The sequence below is a fragment of the Vulpes lagopus genome, chromosome 5 (assembly GCF_018345385.1).
Source record: "Vulpes lagopus strain Blue_001 chromosome 5, ASM1834538v1, whole genome shotgun sequence".
In the NCBI taxonomy this organism is placed as follows: Eukaryota; Metazoa; Chordata; class Mammalia; order Carnivora; family Canidae; genus Vulpes; species Vulpes lagopus.
In genome coordinates, this window is record NC_054828.1 from 11,522,344 (window position 1) to 11,549,943 (window position 27,600).

The window sequence follows — 27,600 nt, forward strand, 5'->3', positions numbered from 1 at the left end:
CAGCGCTCTGAGGGACGACTGCACACAACCCGATATCTACTTCTCCGTTTGCATATCCCAAAACTGGTTTTGTCCCCACCCCCCAAAAAGATGAAATTTGTGAGCTTTTAAGAATCTCGCCCTGCAAGCAGGATGTCTGAACCCTCTTTGGTGATACTGAGGGTGGCACTAGGGTACCGGAGACATTTTTCTGTTCAGGTGCCTTCTTTATGCACGTCTGCTGAGTTCAGCATCTGTCCTCCTGCCCCTCTGGCACCTGCGAGAGCTGGGTGCCAGCACCCTTGGGCACAGTGGTGGTTAGTTGAGGGGCTCGGTGCTGCGATGTCTCGCCAGCTCCCTCTGCGAAGGTGGACGAGGCCTGCGGTCCAAGCAGTCACACCCACTGACAGCTGTCAGAGGCTCAGCAGACGGCCTGGAGGCGGCCCAACCAGGTAACACGCTTGGCCAGCCTCTGTTCTCTCTGTGCTGATCCTTTCCATTTGGAAAAGGCCTCTCAGCTTCTCACTCAGAATGCCTATCAGGTATTTTCACAGCCTCTCTGCAGGCTACCAGAGTCCAACTCATGTGTGCTACGTTCAGGTGCTGATGACACCCTCCAAGAACATTCAGAACAGGAGACCAAGATCCCAGTCTGGATGGAGCCCATCATGGTACTGGTGACAGCCCTGACCTCTGCCCTGGCACTTTACAGTTTGCAAAACATATCCTGGGCATTTTGATGCTCACAGTAACTCTGAGAGAGCGAGCAGGGATGGTTTTGGCCCCAAGTCCCCTGTGTCCGGAAGCCCATTGGGGGCAGTAAGTCACAGCCTGAGCACGGTCACCCAGGGAGCACCTCAAGGGAAGGGAGGCAGAGCACAAAGCCCAGGGAACTACTATTTTAGGAGCAGGGATCAGAGTAACCTCCAATGTATCCGAGAAAGACCAGTCAGGGGCGCAGAAGAACCAGGAAAAGGGGAATCACTGAGCAAGGAAGGGAGAAGGCTGAGAGGAGAGAGGCTGGCCGTGCCAACTTGGCAGAGATGCCCCATCGGAGACAGTGCAGCCGAGTGGCCATGATTGTTGCTCATGGAACTGTCCTGCCCGGGTTACTTAACCTTTCTGTGCTTCAGTTTCCTCACCTGGGAAATAGAGATAGTGATGTTACCCTACCTGTCAAGATTGTTGTGAGGATAGGGTAAAATAATCTAAGGGTAAGCCTGGCATATGGGCCAACTACTATTGGCTAGCATCACAAGGGCACAGTTTAAAAGCCACTGGGTTCTACAAGGATTCCTCTAGAGACTCCTTCTAATCTCTAAGTATGCCCAGTAGATTTGGCCCATATTTATAGAATACCTACTCTAGAGGGACCTGGGTGGCTCAGTGGTTGAGCGTCTGCCTTTGGCTCAGGTCGTGATCCCTGGGTCCTGGATTGAGTCCCACATCAGGCTCCCTGCAAGGAGCCTGCTTCTCCCTCTGCCTGTGTCTCTGCCTCTCTCTGTGTCTCTCATGAATAAATACATAAATCTTTAAAAAAAAAAATACCTGCTCTATACCAGGCACTTGGATATGATGCCTGTGAAGATGGCATGGTCCCTGCCCTCAGGGGTTTGCACTCAGTAGATGAAAGAGATGTGCTCCAATCACCATGGGCATGGAGGCTTGCTCCGTGCTTACTATCCAGTCCCTGAATCCTCAGCACCAAAGCCCAGGATGAAGAATCTCTTACTGTTCCCATTCCACTTGGCAGAGGTGTGACAAGCTGCCCAAGGTCACACAGCTACAAAGGGCCTGAGCTGAGACCTGAACCCCAGGACTCTGGTCTAGAGCCCAGGATTTACTCACTGTGCTACAAACAACGGTCACCACAGCTATGGGATGTACAGGACATGAGGAATAAGTAATGTTGGAGCTGAGAAAAGCATAGTGAGAGCAAATAGGTTAGGAGCAGACAGCAGGGGCAAAGGCCCTGGGGCAGGAGAGGCAGGCCAAGTTTGAGGATGGATTAAGCCAGCCTGCCATAGACACAGAGAGGGAGCAAGGCAAAGGCCTGCTCACCAGGCTTAACAGCTCTTTGGGGAAAGCAATAGGAAGTCTTTGAGGGAGTTGCAGTGGAAATATGATAAGATTTAGAAAGATCATTTTCTGCAAGCAAAAGGGCACAAGTAGTAAAAAAAAAAAAAAAAAAAGAATGAGGGGCATTTTGGATGCTGACGTGGAGTCTCTCCAAAGTACATTGTTAGAAAAAGCAAAGTGCAGGAGAGTATGTGTGTGACAGCTTCTATTTATAGCGGGAAGGGTAAGAATGTTCATGTGTATTTGCTGCCAGGTACATAAAATATCTGAAACATGTATGAGACACTGTTATAAGAGCGGTTGGCCCCTGAGGCTGGGGACCGCAAGCATGTGGTCAAGGCTGGGAGGCAATGTTCTCTGTACCTTTCTCTTCCATCTTTTAAATTTTATTTTATTTTTTTAAAAGATTTTATTTATTTATTCATGTGTGAGGGAGAGAGAGAGAGAGAGGCAGAGACACAGGCAGAGGGAAAAGCAGGCTCCATGCAGTGAGCCTGATGTGGGATTTGATCCCGGGTCTCCAGGATCACGCCCTGTGCTGAAGGCAGGCACTTAACCGCTGAGCCACCCAGCCAGGGCGCGATCCTGGAGACCCGGGATCGAATCCCACATCAGGCTCCCAGTGCATGGAGCCTGCTTCTCCCTCTGCCTGTGTCTCTGCCTCTCTCTCTCTCTCTCTGTGACTATCATAAATAAATAAATAAATAAAAATTAAAAAAAAAAAAAAATTGGAGAGATGTCCCCTGGCTGCTGTGGGAGAAATGCAGGGGGGAGGGGGGCGGGTCCAGAGTGAATTCAGGGACACTGTGAGAGAATGAGACTCAGGAATGCCGTTTAGGTGAGGGGGAGATGGGGAACATGATATGAGGGGGCCTGAACGTGGGGTGCAGCTGCCGGATGCTACCTGGAGAAGGCACTGTGTCCCTCAGACAAGTGGGCAGGATGGGGTGGAGTGAGCAGAGGGGAAGAGGAACGGGGAGCAACAGGGACCAGCTTAATTTTGCCCCTAGCAGAATTTGGCCTAGGTTCAGACTGAGCCATCTGGAAATGGACAGAGATGCTAAATGTAGAATGTTCTAGAAAAGTAGCTCTTGGCTCCCACAGACGAGCTATCGCGGACTGTTAAAGGAGGCCGCGGGTGGCTCTGGAGGGATGATTTGCTCCACTTTAAACACATGCAGCAGCGAAGTAAATCCAAACGGGCCAGGCCGCCCTTGACTCCCTCCTGCAACAGGCATTTCTCCCAGCTGCTGCTGCCCCCTGCTGACGGAATCGGGGCATCGCAGCCTCCTTGCAATTCGGAGCCCAGGGCTCAAGGCTCCACTTTGCATTCCAGGCGCACCGAAGGTGAGTCCATCCCATTTCCTCTGCCCTTTATCGAGATGGCCACCGCCAAGCACTGCATCAGTGGAGGCATAAACAACCAGGCCCACGTGGACAGTGCAAAAACGAACAGCAAAGGTCATTACCATGAGAAGGCAGTGCACCAGCAGACATGGTGCATTATAGGAAATTGCAAAACAGATGCCAGGGCTGTATTATAGATCACCCTGAGGGGTATTTGTCAGCATCCCGGTGGCTGTTAGTAAGAGCTGGCGTATGGTGAGTTTTACTACTTGTCAGGTGCTGTTCTAGATCGCTTCTGGGTGCTAACCCGGGGGATCCTTGTGGCACCCACAGGAGCAGAGATGACAAAACAGAACTTAAGAGGCAAACCAGGATTCAAACCCAGACAAGTCTGAGTCCAAGCTCTTGCAACTTTCAGTTTTAAAATCAATACTCCTGGGATCCCTGGGTTGCGCAGTGGTTTGGCGCCTGCCTTTGGCCCAGGGCGCGATCCTGGAGACCCGGGATCGAATCCCACGTCAGGCTCCCGGTGCATGGAGCCTGCTTCTCCCTCTGCCTGTATCTCTGCCTCTCTCTCTCTCTCTCTGTGTGACTATCATAAATAAATAAATAAAAAATTAAAAAAAAATCAATACTCCTTACTCACTGAGTTCACACATCAGTGGTTCTCATCCATGGATGATTTTGGCCGCCTACGGACATTTGGCAATATCTGGAGGCATTGTGGGTTGTCACAACGAGCGAGATGATTCTGGCATCCAGTGGGTAGAGGCTAAAGAAGCTGCCACACATCATATAAATCCAGCACAGCCCCCCACAAGAGACAAGCATCCAACCCAAAATGTCAATAGTGCCAAGGCGAAGAAGCCCTAATCAAAATACATAAAATTCCCACCAACCTACTAGTCCTCTCTTTTGCATTGTCCCCTGACATGAGAGCATTAGGGCAAACCTGCTTTACTGTAATGAAAGGCATTCTTCTCAAGGATTCATGCTGAATAACTCTCAAGAGGCTTTCCCCACTAATTTCCCCTAAAGCAAACCTCTTATTTACCCAAAGGGATTGTTTTGCATCCTATAGTCCTGCTAATAATATACTTTACAAGCAAGGGGGGCTCTGAGGAGTGGTCCAAGCTAAGAGAACCCCCTGGATTAATGGCAGAGGGACTTGGGCCATGCAGCAGGCACCATCGGCCCAGCACGTGAGTGGAATATTGCGGCTGTTCCTGGCACTGAGCCGCAGCGTAGGCACACACTGTTTGTCAGGGCTGTCGGGAAGCATGCAACCCCAGGATGATGGAACAGTCCCTGAGAATTTGTCAGCAGCTGCCTCACCCAAAGCCCTTGCTTCCAAATCAGCCCAAACAGTTGAGTCTATGGCTCCGGGGAGCAGAGCTATTAACCCCTCTACCTCCACAGAGCCTGTGGATCTGTAGGCTCTGGAAGTTCTACTGATCTGGAGCTGATGTATGATGGGGAGGAGGGGGGAGCAGCAGGGGACCCAGACACCAGGCCTGTGGTCAAGGGTGGGAGGCAATGTTCCCCACCTCAATGGCCATGGCCAACAAGCCTGTTGCCTGCACAAGAACTGGTGCTCAACAATCAGTGCTCGTAGAATGAATGGCTGACCAGAAAGGTAAACTCTACAGGACTCATTCCTTCATTCAACAATACTTACCATGTATCTCACCAGGCTGGGTATTGTTCAAGATCTTGGGAGGGACGAAAGAGACCAAGTCCCTGTTCTCATGAAATTTACCTTTTAGTGGAAGGAGATAGATACTATACAAATAAATAAGTATAATAATATCAGGTAGTGGGGAGTGCTATGAGAAAGTAAAGCCAAGAGATTGAGACCAACAGATTGGGGGTGATTCTTTAAACTGGGTGCTTGGGAGGAGGGCCTCTCCAAGGAGATGACATTTGAAAAAAGATCTGAAGGTTTGAGAAAGAGAGTCATACAACCATGTTGAGAAGAATAAGTGCAAATGGCCTGAGGTAGGAAGAGTCTTGGGGAGTTAGAGAAACAGTAAAACAGAGGAAATGGATAAAGGTGGGTCCTAGCATGACCTAAAAGTAGATGTTCTCAAACAACAGCATGCATCAGAATCACCAGAAAGGTTTATGGAAGCAGACTGTGGTTCCTATCCCCAAGTGGTCAGTTGGCATATGTGGGGCCTGGAAATGAGCATTTCCAATAAGTCCCGGTGTGGGGGCTGATATTAGCTAGTGATCCAGTGACACAGCAAAGAGTATTTTTGCCTCATGCAACAAATCCTTTCCCCGCTCAACACTTACCACAAGCAGGTGCAGATCACTACTGCTTGACCACCTGCCTCCACGCTGGGCAAAGGGGTTCTAGGGAGGCTACAGTGTTTTAAATTTAAGTGCATGGACAAAATTTGAGAGTCAGGGGATTTCACACAAAATCCAGATTCCTGCCTCCTCTAGAAAACAGGCCTGCAACACCTGCCAGCACTCCCACAGAGCCACAGTCTGACTGACAGAGCTGCCTGGGACTCTGTCACCTTCACTTTGTAGCTCTGGCCACCAGCACAGGATCCAGCCTGGGGCAGGCACTCAAGGAAAGGAAAGCTTATTAATGAAACTGGGAAGCCCACACCAGGAAATGGAAAAAGACATCAGTCCCAAGAGCAGGAGACCTGAGGTCGGTTCTGACGCCAGCTGACGTATTGTGGGACCACGGGCTGCCCATGGACCTCAGATTCTTGCCTGGTGAACTGAAGTAATGACCGTTTCCACTTCCCAGAGTCACTGCAGTGAACAAGAGAGAGGATGTGAAGTGTTTAGCACATGCCTGGCCTATGATGCTCAATCGACATGGGCCATTACTGCAAGGAACTCAATAAATACTTATTCTCTAAGATGGGAGGAAGTGTGAGAGGCAATGGGGGCAGGACAGGCTCCTGCTGGCACCACAGGGTCTGACAGTCCATTTGTGTTCAATCCCCAGTTCCACCATTCACTAGCTTTGTGACTCTGGGCAGTAGACTTTTCCTGATTTGGGTCCATCCAAATCTATCAAATAGGGATGATACAAGCCTCACAAGGGTTATCGTGAATATCAAATATGATCATGAATATTTAATTAAGCCTTTAAAGTACTCAGAATGAGGCCAGCATTCAGTAGGTGCTCAACATGTGCCAGCTCTAGCCATTACAGCTGCTCGAGGAGGGGTGAGACTAGAATTTCTCAAGGGCCTGAAAACTCTCTGACCTCTTTAAACCCAGTGACAGTCAGGCAGCTGTCATTAGTCATCAAGAACATCTAGAAGGCCCTTGGGACTGTGGCATACGAGGGGTAGAATTCAGTATACACGGTTTAGCACCTCGCTGGAAAAAATCCAAAATGCTCTTGCAATGGTGTTGACCCAAATCACAGGGCAGCAACAAGGAGAGGGAGAGTGGATGTGGTGCAGAGGACAACAGCCTATGAGGGACGCGCTATGATCCCCTTGGAGGAAATGGAGGCTCCAGAAGGCTATACTCCCAGATGTATCTCAGTATCTCAGCTCCATGCAGCTGCCTCAGGAGGGTGACTCACTCAAGGGGTCCTCTAAAGGATTAACGGGGTCACGATGAACAGGACAGCCTGGAGGGGGAAGCAGGAAGACCAGGCAGAGGCATTCTGACTCACCGAGGCCTGAGGTGCCTGAGACAGCTGTGCACGATGTCTTCAAAAAACAAAAGCAGGTGGAGGGAACCAAGGAGAGACAGGCCTCACTGATAATACTAGGAATGATTCCTAAGGTGAGAACATTCCAGACCACTTGCATTGTTTTACTCCAGATTCGGGGCTGAAACCTTCATAGCAGCTGGGTGCATGTGTGTGTTCATTGCCCCACACGTGGTTGGCAGCCACTAAGTCACGGAGCAGCTGAGAGAAGTGCCTGGTGACCGCGGGGTTACTGATGGGAACCCTGGCGCAGGCACCTTCCCTGGGGGCTGCTCTTGTGTCTCAGGGCCAGCCACCCCAGGCGGGCCAGCAGGAGTGACGACGGGGGTGCATCTGGCCACGAGGTCATCACCGTGACGGTGACCAGCCAAATGTGTGCAGGTAACTTTCTTCTTTTTCATCCGTTCGACCATCACTGGTGAGCACCTATGGTGCCTCAGGCACCTACTGGTACAACCCCAGGGATGGGTTCTGCTGGCCCCTCTTCTGGGATGAGCCTTGAGCTCGGGGTGAGGCGATGCGCCAAGCGGGGAAGAGGGCAGTGATTTCAGCCTGGTTTCCTGACAGCCCAGCAAGAGGGGCCTCCCCCGAAAAGGGAGATGGGGGCCTCCCTGTGCGCCGGCCAAGGTCTTGGGGCCCGCTTTCATTGGGCAGGTGGTCGGCCGTAGGCTCTCCATCCTACAGGCGAGGAAGTGGGTCCAGCGGAAAGCAGAGCAAGCCTCGCCGCGGGCAAAGTCTACTTGCTCCCCCTCTGGTTCACAGACATCTCTATAAACATTTTCACATTCTAGATTTTACAGCGCATAATATCGTCGGGCTGTAAAAACCGGACTTTCCTGCGGGACGTGGGGCAAGGACCAGACTTCCCGATGCACGACACAGCCTTGCCCCCAGGAGCCCGCGAACCGGGACCACGAGTTGCTCCGCAAAGTCCAACCTGCTCGCGGCTCCGCTTGGGCAGCCGCGGCCTCGTTACTGCGCAGGCGCCGCTGCAAACTCCCGCGCGCCGGACCGGCCCCCTCGTGGGCGAACTCACTTCCGGAAGAGCGGGGGGAGCGGCGAATCCCCCTTCCTCTCGCAGATGGTCTGATCCAACCTCTGACCAATCAGAAAGCTTCTCATATCACCGCTTCTGGCCAAGGAGATTGGAGCTTCAAGTTCGCCAACTTTCCGGCGGCGCGGGGGGCGGGAGGTGGTAATGATTGACATCCCCTGTGACCATTCGTCAAGCGGGATGAGCTTGAGGCGCAAGTACCACTGAAACTGTCTGTCAAGGGAGGGCTGTTAGCCCCGCCCCCTCCTCCCATTGGCCTCCGAGAGCCCTAGGGGTGGGATCTTTTGGTGGCAGCCAATCGCGGTTCGGCGAGGAGGGGGAGGAGGAGGGGCAGGCGGGCGGGCGGGGGGTGAGCGGGAGTGCGCGGGGCGCTCGGGTTGCGCTAGGGCCGCGGGCTTGCGGGGTGTCGCTCCCCCGCCCGTACTGCCGGGGCTGGGCCGGGACGGGAGCCGTGTCGCCTCGCTCGCACCTTGCAGGCCGCCTTCTGAGGCCGTGAGCCGGGCCCCGTCTGGCGCTCCTCCGCGCCCCCCACCCCGCAACCCTAGCGCCCGAGAGCCGCCCCCAGTCCAGCCCAGAGGGACCCCACGGCCCCGTCCCCACCGCGGCCACAGGCCTGGGGAGCGCCTCCCCCCCCTCCCCGTCCCAGGCAAGCCCCCAGCCTCTCGCAGCCGCTCTTCCCCTCTCTGGTCCGCGGAGGTGGTTGGTTACCATGGTGAAGCTGGCGGCCAAGTGCATCCTGGCAGGTGAGTTTGAAATTTACAGTCTCCGGAGCCCAGAGACTTCCTAAGTTACGGAGAGCTTTTGTTCACGTAAATTGCCTACCTCCTTTCCCTTTTTTTCTCTTCCAAAAGCGAGTTAATGTAATTACTGATAGAGTAAATTCCATTAGGGTGGGAGAATTATCTTCCAGAACACACTTTGTGGTTCCAGCTGATTTCCCCACTCCCTGCCCTACTCTGAGATCACCTCCAGTTTTTGAGCTGTGGTCAGGAGGAGTAGACTCCTTAAAAAAATAAAAAATAAAATAAAATAAAAATCAGGCTGTAAGTGCTGCATGTAGACCATGTGCTGAATCCCAAAGTCAGGCGTCTGGGTGACTTCAGAAGTCTTACTGGTGGGATTTTTTTTTCCCCTGACACCACCCTCTTTGATAACAGAGATGGGAAACAGCAATGTACAGTTGCTCCAAGTTTGCAACAGGCCCATGTGTGTTGTCTTTAAGAGCCAGGGTGCCGCCTCACACTCAGGAGGACATGAATGTTGAATCCCCCAAAGGCAGGAATCTTCATTTTGTTGACTCTTATGTCTCAAGCAATTTGTGGAGTGAATGTCAATGTGGCATTCACATTTGTGGTTTTCCCTTCGTGTAATGACTGCACATTTAGGAAAACATTTGCCTGGGTTTTGACCTGGGGCCCCTGAACACACATGTACTTTACTGAGTGTTTAGTGCATGCCAGGCACGTGTCCTTCATCCATTCCCCTCACCGTCGCACACCGCGGCAGGTGCTGTGTCGTTCTGCTCTTACTGAGGCACTGAGAGGTCAAGTCTCTTGCCCAAGGTCACCCCCTTGCGGATGACGTGAAGGAAAGGAAAGTCAGAGGTAGGATTTCAGCCCCCAGACCTGCCCAACTCCAAAACTCTTCACTTGTGTTACCGTTGAACCCGCAATCTCTCCAAGGTTCCCTGACCAGCTTAGGAAAGAAATGGTAGGAAACTATAGAGAAGGGATGCCTGAGTGGCCCAGTGGTTGAGCATCTCCCTTTGGCTGAGGACGTGATGCTGGGGTCCCAAGATCCAAGTCCTGTATCAAGCTCCCTGCAGGGAGCCTGCTTCTCCCTCTGCCTGTGTCTCTGCCCCTTTCTCTGTGTCTCTCATGAATAAATAAATTTTTTTAAAAAGAAAAACTATAAAGGAAGAAGAGATTCCTTTTTTGATTCATCTCTTCCAGGATGAAATGGATAATATTTTTAATGGTTTTTCTAATTTGAAAATAAAATGGTCATAGCAGAACGATGACTGACCATAGTAACTCATCACACCAGAGCAAAAAAATCAAGGGTTGTCAAGAGAGGTCCCTAGTTTCCAGAGCGCCAGGGGAGGCAGTATTGTGTAGCAAAAGTAATTCTGGCTTTTCCTCTTTGGCTGTGTCATCTTGGACACAGCATTTCTCTGAGCCTTAGTTTCCTTGCGGGAAACTACATTTTTATTTTCTGAAGTTGTCTATTTTTCTATGGGCTTCTTTATCTAGCTGTTCTTTCTCTTCTTTTTAAATTCAACTTCCATCATGGGACTAACTTACTGAGCACCTTCTATGTGCCAGCACTGTGCAAGAACCCTCAACACAGGCATCTCAGTGAATCCTAACAAGAACCCTGCGGGAGTTACTGTCATTCTCATTTACAGAGGGGCACCTGAGGCCCAGAGAGGTTAGGACACTCGCCCTGGATCACACAGCTGGATGCAGCAGGGCTGGCATCCAGACCCACGTGATCTGATTTCCAGGGCTTTGTTTTTAGCTCACAGCTGTACTGTCCCCAAGCCCCGATTCTAGACTCTTTGCCCCTCTTTACACCCACTTCCTCAGGCACTGTGTCACCTAATTTCAGCCACTGCCTGAGTAAGTGATTCTTGAACTCCAGCCTAGTCCTCAACTTGAGGGCCTGAGGGCATTTCCTCTTGGAAGTTTCCAGAAACCAAAAAGACCTCAGCATAATGAATCAGGTCCCCTCACCACCACCCACCAAATTCTCATTCTCTATACCATCCCTACCGCCTACACCTCCTCACTGGTTTTATTTTTCCTTTCCCTTCTGTCCTTTAAATTGAGTTTATCTGTCCTTTTTTCTCTCCTCTAACTAGTCATTGAGGGACCAGATACTCAAGTGCTTGTTCATTCCACAGATACGTGTTGAGCACCTGCTATGTGTGAGTCACTGTGCAAGGTACAGAGGGAATACAGGGATGAACCAGGCCAGCCCCTACACTCGTGGTAGTGCTGGGATGTGCAGAATAATTTATAATCCAACAAACAGGAATAGAATACCCTTGGTCTGCCAGATACCAGAGAAACACTTCAAGGCAGAGCTGCTAATTGTTCTGGCTCAGATGAGGAGGGATTACAACCCTTGGCATTTATCTGTTTTACTTACTTAAGCAATTTAAATATTACTTCATATACAAGAGGCACAGTACATGTTAGCTTATTAAATCCTCCTAACAGTTCTATGGGATAGGTGCTATTATTCCCATTTTGCAGAAGTGGCAGCTGAGGCTCAGAGAGAGGTCGCTGGCCCATGATGACACAGCTAGTAAGTGGTGGAGCTGGGGTGTGTGCCTTACTAAGTACTAGGATTTACTATCCCTTGATGGAAGCCAAAAGGTTGCTCTGATGCTACTGGCAGAGAGCCTCACAGGAGAAGACAAGAGGGAGGGGATGGCCTTCAGAGGCTGTGGCAGAAGGACACTGAGCCTGGCCTGGCAGAGGATTTGGACTTGGGCCGGGAGACCTGGAATAAAGTTACCTTTGAGGGATTCTCAGAGAGCAAGAAAGTAGGTAGGAGTGTAGGGCCCAGATTTGGTGTAAGGGGTAGCCGGAGAGCAAATTGGAAGTGGATTCGGGGTTGATGGTAGAGGGGGTACACCATAGAAGGCATCCTCGGTCAGTCTTGCCGGAGAGCGTGACAGGATCAAACACTATCTTGGAAAGATCCATCTATTGGTGCCGACAGGGTGGGTAGAGCAAAGAGAAAAATGAAAAGCAGAGAAGGGCAGATGGGGAACACTTTAGGCGAGACCCAATCAAGTAACCAGAAAATACATTAGGCATCTTATTATATGGAATTCGTTCAACAGGGATTGGAGAACTGGAAAAGCAAGAAGAAAAGATTAATATGACACAGAAGTGGGAAATAGAGGTTGGGTTGTCAGAGGCTTGAGGAAGAACCCCACAGAACTGGGATCCAGATCCCCAAGGAAGGGGCACGGCTCTGCTGGGATGGGACCTCAAGAATTCAGTCATCCTGTGATGCCACCACATGCCATGGATCACTAGGACCCAGTTCCCCCTGGCAGAGAACTGGGCCGGGAATTCCCATAGGATATGACCAAATCCATTCCGGGCCATCCTGAGAGTCTGGGTTTTGAGACTACTCTTGTTACTGGTGCTATAGAAGTGAGGGTCCAGGCAAAAAAAGAGAACCTACGTTAGGTATTGAACCAGTGAGATTTCATGTGGGGCATTGATCAAACAGGTGCTAGAGACCTGGAAGGACGAAAGGGAATCAGCAACTCAGGAGGACCCTGGAGAGCCGAGATGCAGATCTCTGAGAGGGGGGCACTGCTCCCTGATGCTGGCATCTCTGATGGGGAATAATAAGGCTGGTCTACGAGTACAAAAAAAGGCAGACACATTGGAGAGAAATAACTACCTACTGCTGGGGTGAAGGCCATTGCCAGGGTTCTGCTAAGAGAGACAGCAGGCAGGTGGGAAAGGGGCAGGCCCATCCCCTTCCCCCAGCTGCCAGTCTTTCTCTAGAACTCGCACTGGCAGAGCCGGACAGGAAGCCCCCGGCAAAGGAGACACATGTTTGCAGAGTCCGGGCTCTTGCATCACAAGACAGGGCACAGAGCCCAGGTTGAGGTATGAGTAACTAGTGCGGTGTCCGCAGCGACAACAAAGGCAGTGCAGGCTCAAGACACAGCAGAGGACATCAGGAGCGAGGAGAAGAACACAGGGCATGGGAGGAGCGAGGAGACGCCGCCAGAGGTGACCGGGTCGAGCCAGGAGGCATGGGCAAATGGTGACGTGAACAGAACCAGTGTGATGGATGAGCAAGAGCCGGTGGGACCTGGACGTGCGACACGAGCCTGGCTGTCCACAACCAGATGGGGTGAAGGCCCAGCATTCTGGTGGAAACATCCACAGGTTGTCGCAGATGCAGACAAAGCATGGGAGAAAGATCCCAGCCCAAGAAGTGGGCTTCAGGGGAAAGAGAGTGATTGGGACAGAGGGCCAACGACAGACCCACAGGAGTGGCCACTTTGGAGGCAGAAGGTGGGAGAACCAGACCCGTGTGAGGACAGCCAGGGCCAGAGCACTCGGGAAGGAGGGAGCTGCTTTGGGGCTGACTCATCCTTCAGAGACACCAAGGAGCATGACAACTGAGAAAAAAGCCATCGGACTTGGCAGTTAGGAGGTCACAGGTGACCCTGCACCGTGCCTTTGCAGGTGTCACCGTCTCTGTCAAGCGTGCCCCTTCCTGCTCCCACCCCCGACTCAACATCGCCCCCAGGGAAGTCACCGATGAGACTGCTGGTTCGTTTCTTTCCTCCATGCGTCCTCCGATGCTTTGGTTCTCAGCCTGTGCTATTCACTTTTGCACCTGTCATCGTGTTGCTCTGCAAAATGCGTTTCTCAGTCATTTCCCTTCCCTGTGCTGGATCCCTCCTCAGCCGACACCAGAGGCTTTCCATAAGTGTGGGTGACTCTGACTGACGGTCGGAAGAAAGATTTATGAAATTAACTAGAACAAATCTGTGGGGAATTTCACGAGTGGGAAGAGCCAATTTCCAACTGGGTTCAGAAGCAAAATTGGAGTCAGGAGGGTGGATGCAGTTAGCACAAGAAGGAAAAGGATACGCTCTGTTTGCTCAGAGATGGATGGGTCCCCAGCCGCCGTCCAGCCTGAGGACGCCCCCCATGTCAGGCAAGGCTGCACTGCTGGGGGCCTGTGGCGGCCGTGTTAGAAATGGGTCAGGAGTGTCCCTAAGCTCTAGGAGAGGAGCGGGGTCCGGCAGGGAGAGTGAGATGTTGGAATCCTGGGCCAGTTACCCGGCTTTCTCTGAGCCTCCAACTCTTCATCTGCCAAATGAGATTAATGACAGTCCTGGTGTGAGGGGGTGGGGGTGGGGGCTGGGAAGGAGGGAACAGGGGATTGCGTGAATGATTCCCTTCTAAGTCACGGTGGTAAATAGAAAAGCAAGACTGAATAGCTCACTCAGTCCTGGAGGAGTTTGCAGGAAATGAAATGCCACACGTAGTCCAGTAATTGTCTCGCAAGAGAAAATTACAGGTGGGAATAGTCAAAACTGAAAAGTGAACAGAGCAGCAGGCCATGGAGAAGTCAAGTGAAGAGATGCGAGGAAGCCGACTATAAAACAGTGAAGGTGAGGCGATCGCACCAAAGGATACAAGTCAGAGAGGCACACGAGTGCAGTGGTGGTTTTGCTGAGGAGCCAGGGGGCGAGAGAGCAGAGCACAGGTGTTCTGAAGGAGTATCGTGGCCCAGAAGATCTTGCAAATGAGAACAGTGTGGAGTCACAGAAGGCTGAGCAGAGCCATCCGTAGGGAAGGTTGGGCCAGGGAGGGGGCAGGGGGGCAGTTAGGGGTGGGCCTGGAGAGGCTGCAGCACCCCTGGGGGCAGGGGAGGACCTCCGGATTAAATTGCTCCCAACCCGACAGTCTCACAAAAGGTCCAGATCTCAGACTGAAACTATGCCATAAACCTTCAGTTTGGAGATACCAATTTATGGGGCTGTTGACTCATGATGGAAGGCCAGGGAGATAAACTGCAATAGGGAGAAGGCGAGTATGGAGGAAAAGGTGGCCGTCGCAGAGAGATGTGGAGAGGCCCCTAGGAAAATAAATCCGCAGTGGTCTCAGGCATAGGGAGCTAGGGCGGAACGTAGACTTGGAAATAGATTTCAGCTTGATGAATTTAGCATCTGACTTCTTCCTGCAAATACAGAAACTCTCCCAACTTCCACAGCCCTGTCCTAAAAGAAGCATGCAGGTCCTAGGTATGGAAGCTCTAAACTCGAATTGGTTCTGTTAGGCCCGTGAGCCTATAAGACTGAACAGGTCACACCCCTTTACCTTCAACTTCAAAGTAAATCCAAGTTTGAAAGTGAGAGTTTTCCCCATGGGGTGTGTTCAGTTGGCAGATATGTCAGTTCTGTTTTTCGTGCTTTGAAGCCCCCCCCCTTAAGCTCTGTTAGCTTTTGGGTCAGTTCTTTCGGATGAAAGGATTACCCTTGAAGAAATGCGACTGGGCTTTGAATACTGGTCTCATGGACGTGTGGCCTTGCCAGCCACCTCACAATTCCCAAGAGAATCAAGTCCCTTTTCTCTAAAAAAGTCATTGAAGTTTCTGGTTTCTAACTAGCGTTCTGAAGTGGGAGATTCTCCAGTCAGATCAGGACAGCAATGATGATTTTCTTCTCGTCTGGTCTCACAGGGGATTCAGCAGTGGGCAAGACCGCCCTGGCACAGATCTTCCGCAGCGACGGGGCCCATTTCCAAAAGAACTATACCCTGGTGAGATGTGGGAGTCATGGGCTGGCTGAGGCTTTAAGAGAGAGGTAATCATCCCCTAACCCTGAGGGAGTGACTTTCCAGAATTCCCTAAGAGGTCTGATGAGAAGCTGTTTGAATGGCCACGTAGAGTTCATTTTTCCACAAGCCACAGGGCATGAGGCTATCTGTGGAACAGACCACCTGGTGGTTGGCTTGGTCACCATGACCAACTCCTCTGGGCTTGGAGTTGGCCAAGGCTGGTTGGTCCTGTCTGACTTCTGCACCAACAATGAGTCCAGAATACATCACTTGTGCCTCCTGGGCATCGAGTGAGTGTTCGTATCCTATAACACGCCTCTTGGGGCACTCTGATGCTCATATTCTTGGTTTTCCTCGGCAGACGACAGGGGTAGATTTGGTGGTGAAGACGGTGCCAGTCCCTGACACGGGGGACAGTGTGGTAAGTGGTGCCCTTGACCCAAGAGAGCTCAGTGCTCTTCCAGCTGGGCCCAGAGTCTCCATGGTCAGCATCCTCCCTGCTAAGAAGGATGCAGTACAAGGACTTGGCCTAGGCTCGTCTGAGCACTTGGGAAGAGTCACTGACACGGGCCAAAGAATAGGAAGGAAGAACTGGGGGTATGGGCCCTGCCCCCACAGAACTGACATAGTATTGGGTTCCTGACCTGGGTCCTTCTCTGGGAATCCACAACTCTGGAAATCGCAAGGCATTATGTTTGTAGTAGTCTCCTGGAGAGAAGGTTAAAGAATCTCCTCCTTCTTAAAGAGGTCCGTGAGAAAACACAACTTTAAGTACTCCCGATGCAAGGAGAAGGGAAACAGTGAGCGCAGATAACCGGCATACGACACAGATGACAGCACTGACCTACAGACAGCCTGTGCTGGGGTCAGAAGCCAGCCAGGGGGCATCCCGTGCCCCAGGGGAGCCGAAGGGGGAGACTTCCCTAAACAGCAGCGTCGGGGAGGGGCTCTCCCGTGGGCTGGTCGAGGCTCAGTCCAGGGGCAGGAAGAGTCACCCTGTGCCCTGGGTCCAAACCGGGGGGAATGAAGGCAGGCTGTCCTACTTTAAAGGCTTTCTCCAGGCCTACTCAGTGACCTGCTTTAAAAAGAATTGTTTTAAGATTTGAAAATCAATTTGGTTAACAAAGTGCAGAATGACCTTTTGGAAACCAGAGCACTTGTCAGCCTGTTTAGCATTCTGTTCTGCCAGGTGGGAAGTCAGCTTGTTCCTGGTATTTTTGCACTCAGGGTTAGGAGAGGTGAGCTGCCTCGCAGAAAGTGCTAGTTGGTGTGGGAAACTGTTGCGCCCGCCTGTCCCAGGCTCTTGGGATCATTCCTTTCCCCCTCCTCTTCCTCGAGCCTCAGGGAAGACGTAGAGGCTCTATGGAAAATGGGTGTCTCTCGCCACTAAGACAGGTCTGCTGAGCTGAGTGTCATCTCGGTGACCTGTGGCCAGAGATTTCCCTCCGCGTAGACTCTCACGGGACATGCCTTTCTGGTTCTAGGAACTCTTCATTTTTGACTCTGCCGGCAAGGAGCTGTTTTCTGAGATGCTGGATAAATTGGCAAGTAGCATGCGATCTTTTTCCTGAGTACCACTACCATCTTCCATCAAAAAGTTCCACCACCACCACCACCCCCAGCCCCCCACGCTCTCCCAGAGATGTCACTGCAATCTGGCTGCCAAGAGGAGCTACCATGGCGGAATTCTTTAAGCAGCAATCTTCCCAGCCTTGGGACTTGCAGCCTCTTGGCCAGTAGGACTGGCTCATGCATGTGACCCCCCCCTCCCCTCCAGCTCTGGAATGGCCAGGTTCCAAATGTGCCCGAGCTGTGTGACTCAGTCCCCGAAGCACTCTGGGCTCCCCTTCTTTCTACAGCTCCCTCCTGATGGTGCACTTTCAGCACTCCCCAACCTCCTAGGACAGGAGCAAACATTTCCCTCCCCTCTAGGGGGCACCCTGGAGGCCCCGCAGCAAGGCTCACCTCCTCCCACCCTCTGGGCCCAGCCCTGGGTGTTTGCTCTGGGACCTGCCCCTGCTGCCTCCCAGGACTTGTCTTGCCCACCCTGCCATCCTCGCAGGATCCAGCTCCCTATACCTTCCAAGGTAACAGTTCTGCTAATCTGGGCCAGTGAGCTAATTAGAAGATTTGAGCTCTCCAGAGCCCTCCCCTGCCTTTCCAAGAATGGCTACGTTTTAATAGAAACTGTTTTCTACCCCTTTTTTGTTGTCTAAGAGAAATAGATCTAATGATAATCATTTCTCATGGGCTTGACTTCATGCATCATCAATCTCTGATGCTTACAACGTGCCTGCTGTGTGCACAGCCTCTTGCTGGGTGCTGCCCTACTGGGCAGAAGGGAAGATGTGTCTGTGCCAGCCAGAGCCACATGATACCAATCGGCTCACACCCTGCCTCCAGCCAGCCCTGACTCAGGGCTCCTGCTCTGGCTTCACCTTGATCCCAGGCCTATCCTGGGTCCCCTCACCAAGGCCTAGAGGAAGGAGGTGTCCCCCACATGTGGAAAGGAGGGGTCAGCCGTGGTTCTAGCAAGAGTTCTTGAGTTAGTCTGCAGAATGAAGGTGTGGTGGGGGGGGTTCATCAGTTTGGTCAAAGTGGCAGCATAGGCTTGGGGTGCAGTGAGCCAGCCCTCCAGAGCCAAGCCTGGACCGGCCTTCCAAGGACAACTCAAGGAAAAGGATTCTTCCCCACACCCTGAGAGGTACTGACACACCAGAAATAAACCAGGCTGTAATTGTGCAGGATGGGGGTCCCCAGAGACTGAGGCATGGCGAGAGCCTCATGCACCAGGACGAGCATCACAGCCTGAGCAGGGATATCCTGTGCCCTTGTGCCAGGCAGTAGAACGACGTCCCAGGACTCTGAGTGCCCCTGAAGGCAACAACCCCAAGAGCATAGCCCTGGTTCTTAATTGAGACAGTGAGCCCTGTCCAGTTGTCGGTCTGGTTTGGATTAGGCTGATACACTGCAGGAGAAGCAGAAAGTGCCCTTTGCATTTTGAAAAGCCAGCCCTTATTAAGAAGATGCCAGGAAAGAAGCTTCCAGGAGCTGGCTAATGGAAGAAAGGATGCTGTTTTAGGCCTCAAAGCAGAAAAACAATAACTGGCATAAGAGCTAGCCCTTGATAGGAATATGACAAAGAATGAATGAATGAAACCAGTGGCAGGCAAAAGCATTTCTGGGTAGGAAAAAAGCCTCAGTCCTGCCCCAGTCATTAAAGCATGTCTGATCTGGCAAGTCAGTTACATCTCTGAACTCAGTAGGGACATTGAGACCAGCCCTGCAATGTTGGGAGGTTCTCAACCGTGCACCCAGCCAACAGCCTGGCCTCACCACCAGCCCAGCCTTCCCGTCGGTTCCCATGGGTGAATTGGTTTCTCCTATGGGTGGGCTCCAGTTTCTGACTCCCATCCCCATTATAGTTTTTCATACCCCCACCCCCACCTTCATTATTTCCCTCGGAAGACCAGCCTAGAAATCGCTTCCACTGATACTGACGTGCTCATCTTGTCCCTCTTGCACAGTGGGAGAGTCCCAACGTCTTGTGTCTCGTCTATGATGTGACCAACGAGCAGTCCTTCGCCAACTGCGGCAAGTGGCTGGAGAAGGCTCGGTCACAGATGCCAGGCACCTCGCTCCCAGGTAGGAGCTACAGTCACCTGTGAGACTTCCAGCAACACCTCCGTCCCTCAAGTTCATGAGCGCAGGGTCTTTGCAGAGGCAGCTATGTGTGCAACAGAAGGTGTGGTGCCCCTGGCTTTGAGTACAGTGGCCTGGATTGTATAGTGGCTCTGCCTCTTAGCAGCCACGGAAACCTCGGTGAATTACCACACACACCTCTGTGAGTCTGTAAAATGGGTATGATGATGCAACCCTTACAAGGTTGTGGAGAGGAGACTCAAGAATAATGTGGGGAAGGTGCTGTGATATGAATGAGTTTTTATTTCTGAAAGCTAGCCCTGGGGATGAATTCCTCATTTTCTCCTATATGTGGGGCACAAGCAAACATTCAAGTCCTATTGTCACTTCTGAATGCTTTAAATCAGTTTATTTTTCATCCCTATGTGAGATCAACAAATTCCCCTCATTAGAGACCAGGGAAAGCAATCTCCAGAGACGGGCTCAGAAATTAGCTGCAGCTGATGCAGCTGGGAACGGTTCTAAATTACCTCTGAGTCCCTGACTCTGAGCCCAGTCCTTAGATTAGTATTAATGACCATTTTTAACGTTTGCTCCATGTGCTAGGAATTATCGGCAATGCTCACATAAATTTGGCCCTCACCTTGCAGCCCGAAGGAGACAGGGCAGACAGATCTGCGTGAAGTCTGGAAAAAGGGCTGAGCAAAAGCAGCGTGTGAAAAGCAAAGCCCGGCTCTCCCGTGGCCCTGAGGGTTGGGGGGGGCAGCTTTGGCGGGGGGCAACCCTGGAGCCTCTCTCTCTCCCCAGCTGTGCTTAGCACCTCCAATGAAGCAGCCTCCCCGCGACAGTGTTTCATACCCCTCAAAATTCATGTGCTGGCTTTTTTTCTCTCTCCAGCTGCCCTCCCAGGCTGCCACGGTTAAATGAGATGCTTTGGTTGTTTCTTTTGAGTAGGTGTGTTAGTGGGGAACAAGACAGACCTGGCCAGCAGGCGAGCAGTGGATTCAGCTCAGGCCCGGTCGTGGGCCCTGGGCCAAGGCCTGGAATGTTTTGAAACATCCGTGGTAAGTAAGCTCCAATTATTCTGTAGCCAAAGCCTGGAGTGGGCCTCTGCTGGAAGTGGCTTTTCACGGGACCTCAGAGGCATCGAGTTGTTCTTCCACCATATGCAGACTCTAATTTGGAAACTGATGCTTACATTCTTAGTCTAAAACGTTTCTCAAAATAGCAGAGTCCCTCGTGCACTACAGTAAAGCAGATCAGTGGCCCGCCCTGGAAATAGTTGTATCTCAATTAATGAGAAATACAAGTGCATTGGGTCTGATTGCAGTAACCCATGGCAGGTGTGTGAGATAGTGTGGGTTACAGTGCCATTGGAGCATTACCTCCTGGATCCTCACAGTCAATGCCAGGAGCCTGGGTGCTGGTTTGTAAGCCCCATTTCCATGTTGAGGTGACGTGACTTGCCCAGGGTCATATGACTGGTAAAGAGTTGACCCAGGACTACGATCTTTGCCTCCCTGTGTCACCTTGCTGCAGCCCAGGGTCATGCCAGGCCATAAGGTATCTTTACAGAGTTAACAGGAGCCCCTGTAAAAGGGGACAGCCAGCAGGATTTGCTGCCGGCCTTTTCAGAGCACTGTATCATGATTCTGGCCATCCAGCATCAGGGAACCCCCTTCCTCAATTCAAGACTAGGTCCCAGCCTCCCTGCAGCCACCGTGCAGGCATGTGACCCCTGTCTGCACCAATCAGACACGTTTGTGTGAGACTTCCCAGAAGGGAGCAAAGTGACAACTTGCTCCTGCAGGAGCAACCCAGAAACCTCCATCTCAGAGCTAGCAGGGGCCAAGGTGTTGCTGCAGTGCCCCTCCGGAGGGATGGTGGGGAGACATGCCAAGCCCCACACAGCGGAAAAACACCCATGGGCATCACTTGGACCTCCCTCCTGGCCTTGTGGCCTCCAGGCCTTGATTCTTTGGCTCTCCAAAAGAGCCAGTGGGCTAGTTAACAGCCTAGAGTTTGTTTTCTGTTCGGGCTGTAGGTGCTTCTGTTGCCACATTTACAAAACTTGGCAAATGCTGTCATGCAATTGCTGTGTGGATGTGAACTTTTTAAAATCCCCCAAAGCGGTGGGCTTCCTTGGGCAGCTATAGCGGGTAGGGCAGGTGCTCTGGCTGCTGATGGGGGTCGCAAGACTAGGTGGGGGGCCCTTAGCATGTTCATGGACCTGTTCGTGCCTCGGCCCCCTCACCTCTAAAATGGGAATAAGAAAGTATTTTCCTTATTGAGTGACAAATGTTGAGAGTTAAGTCAGATGGTGAACACAAAAACAGCGCGCAAAGTCTGGTGCGTAGCAAGCACCCTATAAACGTTTGCTTTGTAAGTGTAACCATTCCCCTAGCAATCTTAAGTTTTGTTTTCATAAATCACACAAAGATAAAAGTCCCTCTTGCCTCTGAGGCCCAGTGATCACAAGTGCTAAAATGTTTTTTTAAGATTTTATTTATTTATTCATGAGAGATACAAAGAGAGGCAGAGACACAGGCAGAGAGGGAAAAGCAGGACTCAATCCATGACCCCGGGATCACGCCCTGAACTGAAGGCAGACAGGCACCCACTGCCACCCAGGTTCAAATACTAAATTAATGAAGTTCAAATTAGCCAGCTTTTCCGGGCGAGAGGGCTTCTCATCTTGTACACACAAGCACACCTTTGCACCAAGCATATGCAGTGCTACCCACGTCAAGCCACACTTTATTACTCCTCCTACCTCCATTCACATTTGTGAAATTGCCTGCTCACCCCAGTATCCCATAGTCCCCAGAACTCTTGATGGAGCTCAAAAATTAACGCCCACCCCCAACACATGAGTCATCACAGGCCACTGGGCTGCGCGATTAAACTCTGTGTAGGTGTTTGTTGCTACGCTATTGAAACGGGTGGGTATAAATTATGCCCGAGGAGGCTGCAGTTAAGCACTCGGTATTAACTGTGTAAGTTAACTAGTCCCCCGAGTTGATGCTAACAGAAGCACCACTGGCAGCTCAGTTAAGAAAGCGGTAATTAGAAAGGAAATATAACCCAATGCTGCTTGAGACGCAGCCAAGCCTTGACACCTAGTGCCCGGCTCCGCTCACCTTACGCAGCGGCCACTGTCCTGCAGACCGGGAGGGACCCACGTGGTCATTTGACTCTTCTCTTTGCTTTTCATTCCGTCTCCAGAACTTACTCATCTTAAAACTGGAACTTGGTCCCCTTTGATCCCCCTTCACCTGTGTCCCCCACCACTCCTGGCAACCACCACGGAAACCATTGTGTTTCTGTGACTTCCTCGGTTTTTTCGATTCCATGTATAAGTCAGAAGATGCAGTATTTGTCTTTCTCTGTCTGCCTTATCTCACTGATAAGGCCCTCAGGGGTCCTCCACGTTGTCACAAGTAGCAAGATTTCCTCCTTTTAATGGCTGAATAATACTCGATTGTGTCCATGTGCATTCCACAATTTCTTTCATTCATCCACTGATGGATACTTAGGTTGTTTCTGTGTCTAGGCTATTGTGGATGATGCTGCGGTGGACATGGGGGTATGTCTGCAAAGTAGTGCTTTCATTTCCTTTGGATATTTACCCAGTAGTGGAATTGCTAGATTGTATCATAGTTCTATTTTTAACATGGTGAGGCACCTGCATGCCGTTCTTCACAGTGGCTGCACCAGCTCACATTCCCATCAACAGTGCACAGAGGTTCCTTTTTCTCCACATCCTTACCGACACTTGTTAATCTCTCGTCTTTTGGGTAACAGGCATCCTGACAGGTGTGAGGTGATGTTTCCTTGTGGTTCTGATTTGCATTTCCCCACTGATGAGTGGTGTCAGCACCTTTTTGTGTGCCCGGTGGCCACCTGGTGGAAAAATGTCTATTAGCTCCTCTGCCCATTTTTAAAAATCACTGTTTTTGCTGTTGAGTTACCCAAGTTCCTTACATATTTTGGATATTAACCCCTTCTCAGATGTGTGATTTGCAAATATTTTCTCCCATTCCATAGATTGCCTTTTCACTTTGTTGATTGTTTCTTTCACTATGCTGAAGCTTTTTAGTTTGATATAGTCCCATTTATTGATTTTTGCTTCTGTTGCTTGTTCTTTGCTGTTATATCCATAAAATCATTGCCAAGTTCCATGTCTAAGAGCTTTTTCCCAATTTTTTCTTCTAGGAGTTTTATGGTTTCAGGTCTTAAGGTCAAATCTTGAATCCATTCTGAGTTAATTTTTGTGAATGATGTGAAATAGGGGTCCAGTTTCATTCTCTTGCAGGTGAATGTCCAGTTTTCCCAGCATCATTTATTAAAGACATTAGCTTTTCTCCATTGAGTATTCTTGGCTCCCTTGTCAAATACTAGTTGCCCATGTACACAGGTTATTTCTGGGATCTCAATTCCATTCCATTGGTTTTTGTGTCTGTTTTTATTCCAGGATCATTGTGTTTTGATGACTTCGGTTTTATAATATAGTTTGAAACCGGGACGAGTGACGCCTCCAACTCTGTTGCTTCTCAGGATTGCTTTGGCTATTTGGGGACTTTGTGGTTCCTCTTGACCTTTTTTTTTTTTTTTTTAAGATTTTATTTATTAGAGTGTGCATATGCACACAAATTGGAAGAGGGCAAAGGGAGAAAGAGGGGAAGAATCCCAAGCAGATTCCACACTGAGCTAGAGCCCAAAGGGTAGGGGGAGAAAAGGGGCCAAGCCAAAAGCATGGGTCAAACACTTAACCAACTAAGCCACTCAGGCGCTTCCTTCTTGAATTTTCTAACACCATTCAATATTTGACATTTTCAGACCAAAAAATTAAAAAACATTTTTTAAGCAAGCTAAAAAAGCCCCCATTCATTACTGTAGGATAGTATTAAACACAAGCAAGTTCAAGAAGGATCTGTGTGGAGGACTCCTCTTGCATCAGGGTAAGGGAAGGGAACTGACATTTGTTGAGTGCCTACTGTGTGCTAGGTATTTGCACACATTATCTGCTGCTGAAGCTTCTAGCAGCTGTATAAGACAGCCAGTGCTATCCTTGTCTTATGGATGACGAGCAGACTCGGAAAGGCTGGGTGGTTCTAGTTGGTTGTTCAGCTTTTGAGTGGTTGAACCAGGTCTAGAATGCCAGTCTAAGCTTGAGAACCTTCTGGCCTCCCACAGAACCTACTTAGGGACTCTCAAGGGCAGAATTCTAGGCCAGATGGAGCACTAGTCTGAGAACCTGTTCTAAGGATCTTTGACACAAAGCAAACATACTCTGTAGTATGTCAGTGAGATTATGATTATTTAACAAAACGATTCCTGTCATCAGCAAACCCTCTTAATGCATTCAGAAAATGGTTCAGTTTACATCTGCTACTTCAGGATGCTCCCTGGTATGTACAGAGGCTCATCTCCACCTAAATTCCTTACTTTTTATGTTGCATCCTCCCCAGATCTTGCTTTCAGGAGTTTTAAGATTCATTTAGAAATCCTTGTGTGTGTCCTATGCAGGCCTCGTTCTCTTTCCACTCATTACTTAACTGTGCTTTCAACTAGTGTAATTTTTTTTTTTAAGAGAAGGAAGAGGGGCAGGAGCACAAGGAGAAGGAGAGAGAGAATCTTAAGCAGGCTCCGTGCTGAATGTAGGGCTCAATCCCACAACCCTGAGATCATGACCTGAGCCGAAATCAAGAGTCAGATGCCCAACCGAGTGAGCCACCTACGTGCCCCCTCACTCTGGTGTCCCATTTTTGGCACTACCTAGGACATTATGTTCTGTACCACTAAAGGTGCCTTGCAGATGTGACTGAGTGATTTATGTCTGGCTGCAGGGCTGATGGCTTTAGTGCGGGTGCTCATCTCGGCTACAGGCTGCCCCCTCGTTCCTTAGCAGCTGCACCTCTGTTTCTGCTCTTGGCTAACTTGTCCTGTTCCCCTCGGGCTCTCCCTTGCTAGAAAGTGCAGGTAACGTTCTCCATGAGAACTGGTTTCCATTGTGCGTCTCTGTCTCCCTGGCTGGCCGAGTGGAAAGGCTGCTCATCTCCAGTTGGGAAACTCAAACCCGAGGCTGGGCTCTATACACACCAGCTGCACTCCTGGGCTATGTACTGCTCACCCAGGAAGCGAGGGCAGTGAACTGGATGACTTCAGAACATTCTTTCAGTTTGGAAATCTTTCCCTTTCGTTGAGATGTATCATTGCCTCTTGTCAAGGCTGTGCTTTTGCCAGCTGCCAAGGTTTGTTCAAAGACAGATTCTTGTGCATTCATAGCTTGAGCCTCCCTTCTCAAAGTGGTGGGTTCTTTGTTCTGCCAACTTATTTTGTAAAAAAACAAAAAATACACAGGTGCACACAGAATAATAGCAAAGCTGAGAGGCTACCATCTTCCCGCCCTGTAGAGTATATTTGGGCCAGTTCCAGGACCTGTCTAATCTCTCAGAGAACAGGAAGTCCTTTGGGCACCTTTAGTCACAAAACACTCCTCTCAGTTATGAAAATGCACAGTCCCGGGTGACCAAAAACTCCTCACGACTTCCAGCCGTCCCTCCTCCCACACCTACCGTGGGAAGAGCAGGGCCCGGCCGGTAGTCGGCCGTCCTGCACCCGCCTCCCCACCCCCACGCCCCAGTCTGCAGCCTGTGGGAGAGGGAGCTCAGGTGGCTTTGCTGAGACCTGCCATGACCCCTCTGGACTTGGCTGGTGTCCCAGGCTGGCACCCCAGGAACACTTCAGTGATGCCCTTCCCTGGCCCATGGGCAGAACCCTCCCACCTGCAGCTTCTAGGTCACGGGTGACATCTCCTCATCCCTCATGCAGCCTCGGTTCCTGGCCCTCTGTTCTAGATGGGGCCCAGCCCCCTCCTGGAACCTGGCCCTGGGGAGTCCCTTTAGGGCAGCTCCAGGCTGGCTCTCCTGCTCTGCCCACCAGCCAGTCCCTCTCCTGGCTCGGCCGTCAACACAGCCAGCCCCGGTCTGACCTCAATTTTTCCCCCAGGCCTGGCTCCAGCACTGGCCTGAGCCTCTGGGCCTCGGGCTTTCTCTTGGAGCCACCCACTGAGCTCGAGGTGAGGGAGAGGCACCCCAGGGCTCCGTGCCACCACTCTGCTGACCTTTGCTGACCACTTTGCTGATCTGGCCTCTGGAGCCTCCATCAAAACTGAGAAGAGTCTCACTCTACATCCTGTCCCATGTGGGGCGAGCATGGCCGAAAGTACAGGCTCTGTAGAAACATCTCGGTGCAGACCCAGCTCCGAGGCTGGTGTGAGGCTTTGGGCAAGTTACTTTAACCTGTCCATGTCTCTGTTTCCTTCTTGTAAAGAGGGCAAGGGGTAGCCAGCCCCACCTGCGTGGAGGCCAAAGGAGGCCAGGCCTGTGTGGCCCCTGACGCAAGGTGAGAGGGAACATGCGCCGGCTCCCTGTCCCAACAACGCAGTAACACCCCCAACTTCTTCACCTTGTCTCTACAGAAGGAGATGGAGAACTACGAAGCCCCCTTCCACTGCCTGGCCAAGCAGTTCCACCACATGTACCGGGAGAAGGTGGAGGTTTTCCAGGCGCTGGTGTGAGGACCCCAGGGAGGCTGGGGATCTGGCCGTGGCTCCGGCTCCTCCGGGATGAGAGAAGCTGGAATTCCCCTGCAACCTCCAACATATCCTACAGCTCTAAATAAAATGAGAAGATGTAGGAGCAGCAGCAGCTCCTTCGTTCTTGGCCGGGGCAGCGCTGGTTCCGTCCTGCTCTTTGGCCACCAGTCCCAGCGCAGCCCTGGGAGCGGCGCTCAGACCTGGGGTGGCCCTGCAGCCGCGGGGGCTGGCAGCTGGGCAGAGCCGGTGATCTGCGTCCTGGGGGGCCTGCACGGAGAGCACAGCCCGCGGCGGGCTGCTCGGCTCGGACCTGGCCTCCAAGGGGCCCGGGCTGCCTCCTCCCGGTGGATGCGGCTCTGCTGCTGCTGCCCAGATGTCAGGGCTCCCTTGCAGTGGCTGCTGTCGCTGTCCAAACAGTGTCCTCTGCTGGCCCCCTCAGGACCTCCTCCTGAGCAAGGCACCCAGCCCCTCCCAACTGCCGGGAACCCCAAGTGCTCAGGGAGCCGACAACCAGGCCACTTGGCTTTAATGACCGGCCTCTCGGAGCCCGGCGGCAGTCATCATTCTTTGCACTAAGCTTGGTCTTTTCCATCCGTTCCTGCTGCCAGATTAATCTTCTTAAAACATCGCTTTCATCGTTTCACTCCCCTGATGAAAGAGCCACAGAGGTTCCTCATTGCCTTCTACATCAGGGCCGTGGGCCATGGTCTGGCACTGGAGGCCGCCTGTCACCGTTCCTGGGGGCCTCGGCTTCCTCCAGCCCCAGTGCCCCAGGTGGCTTCCCCTCACTCGCTGTCGGATGCCACCCCTCCTGCCTCATAGGAGACGGTGGGGGGCGGGTTCCATGCAGAGTGCCGGCTTCGGG

The 27,600-nt window shown here is 51.5% G+C and overlaps 1 protein-coding gene across 3 annotated transcripts; it reads left to right on the plus strand.

Moving 5' to 3' along the window:
• Positions 1-8,463: 8,463 nt before the first annotated feature.
• Positions 8,464-26,841, plus strand: IFT27 (intraflagellar transport 27). Of its 3 annotated transcripts, XM_041757433.1 has the most exons (7): positions 8,466-8,899; positions 15,396-15,475; positions 15,855-15,914; positions 16,978-17,037; positions 19,021-19,138; positions 20,090-20,199; positions 26,619-26,841. In XM_041757433.1, exons 1-7 carry the CDS (start codon positions 8,866-8,868, stop codon positions 26,715-26,717), a joined length of 561 nt encoding a protein of 186 aa, XP_041613367.1. In that variant the 5' UTR covers positions 8,466-8,865; the 3' UTR covers positions 26,718-26,841. The 3 variants fall into 3 exon arrangements, with proteins under 3 accessions (XP_041613369.1, XP_041613368.1, XP_041613367.1); XM_041757435.1 differs by lacking the exon at positions 16,978-17,037 and having other exon boundaries at positions 8,464-8,899; XM_041757434.1 differs by lacking the exon at positions 15,855-15,914 and having other exon boundaries at positions 8,465-8,899.
• Positions 26,842-27,600: the final 759 nt, after the last annotated feature.

What these genes read in the sequence shown, in the direction of transcription:
- IFT27 (XM_041757433.1), top strand. Translation starts at nt 8,866, where the DNA reads ATGGTGAAGCTGGCGGCCAAGTGCATCCTGGCAG. An exon ending in CTGACACGGGGGACAGTGTG is followed by an intron (nt 15,915 to 16,977) that starts GTAAGTGGTGCC and finishes TTCTGGTTCTAG; the next exon opens with GAACTCTTCATTTTTGACTC. An exon ending in CTGAGATGCTGGATAAATTG is followed by an intron (nt 17,038 to 19,020) that starts GCAAGTAGCATG and finishes CCTCTTGCACAG; the next exon opens with TGGGAGAGTCCCAACGTCTT.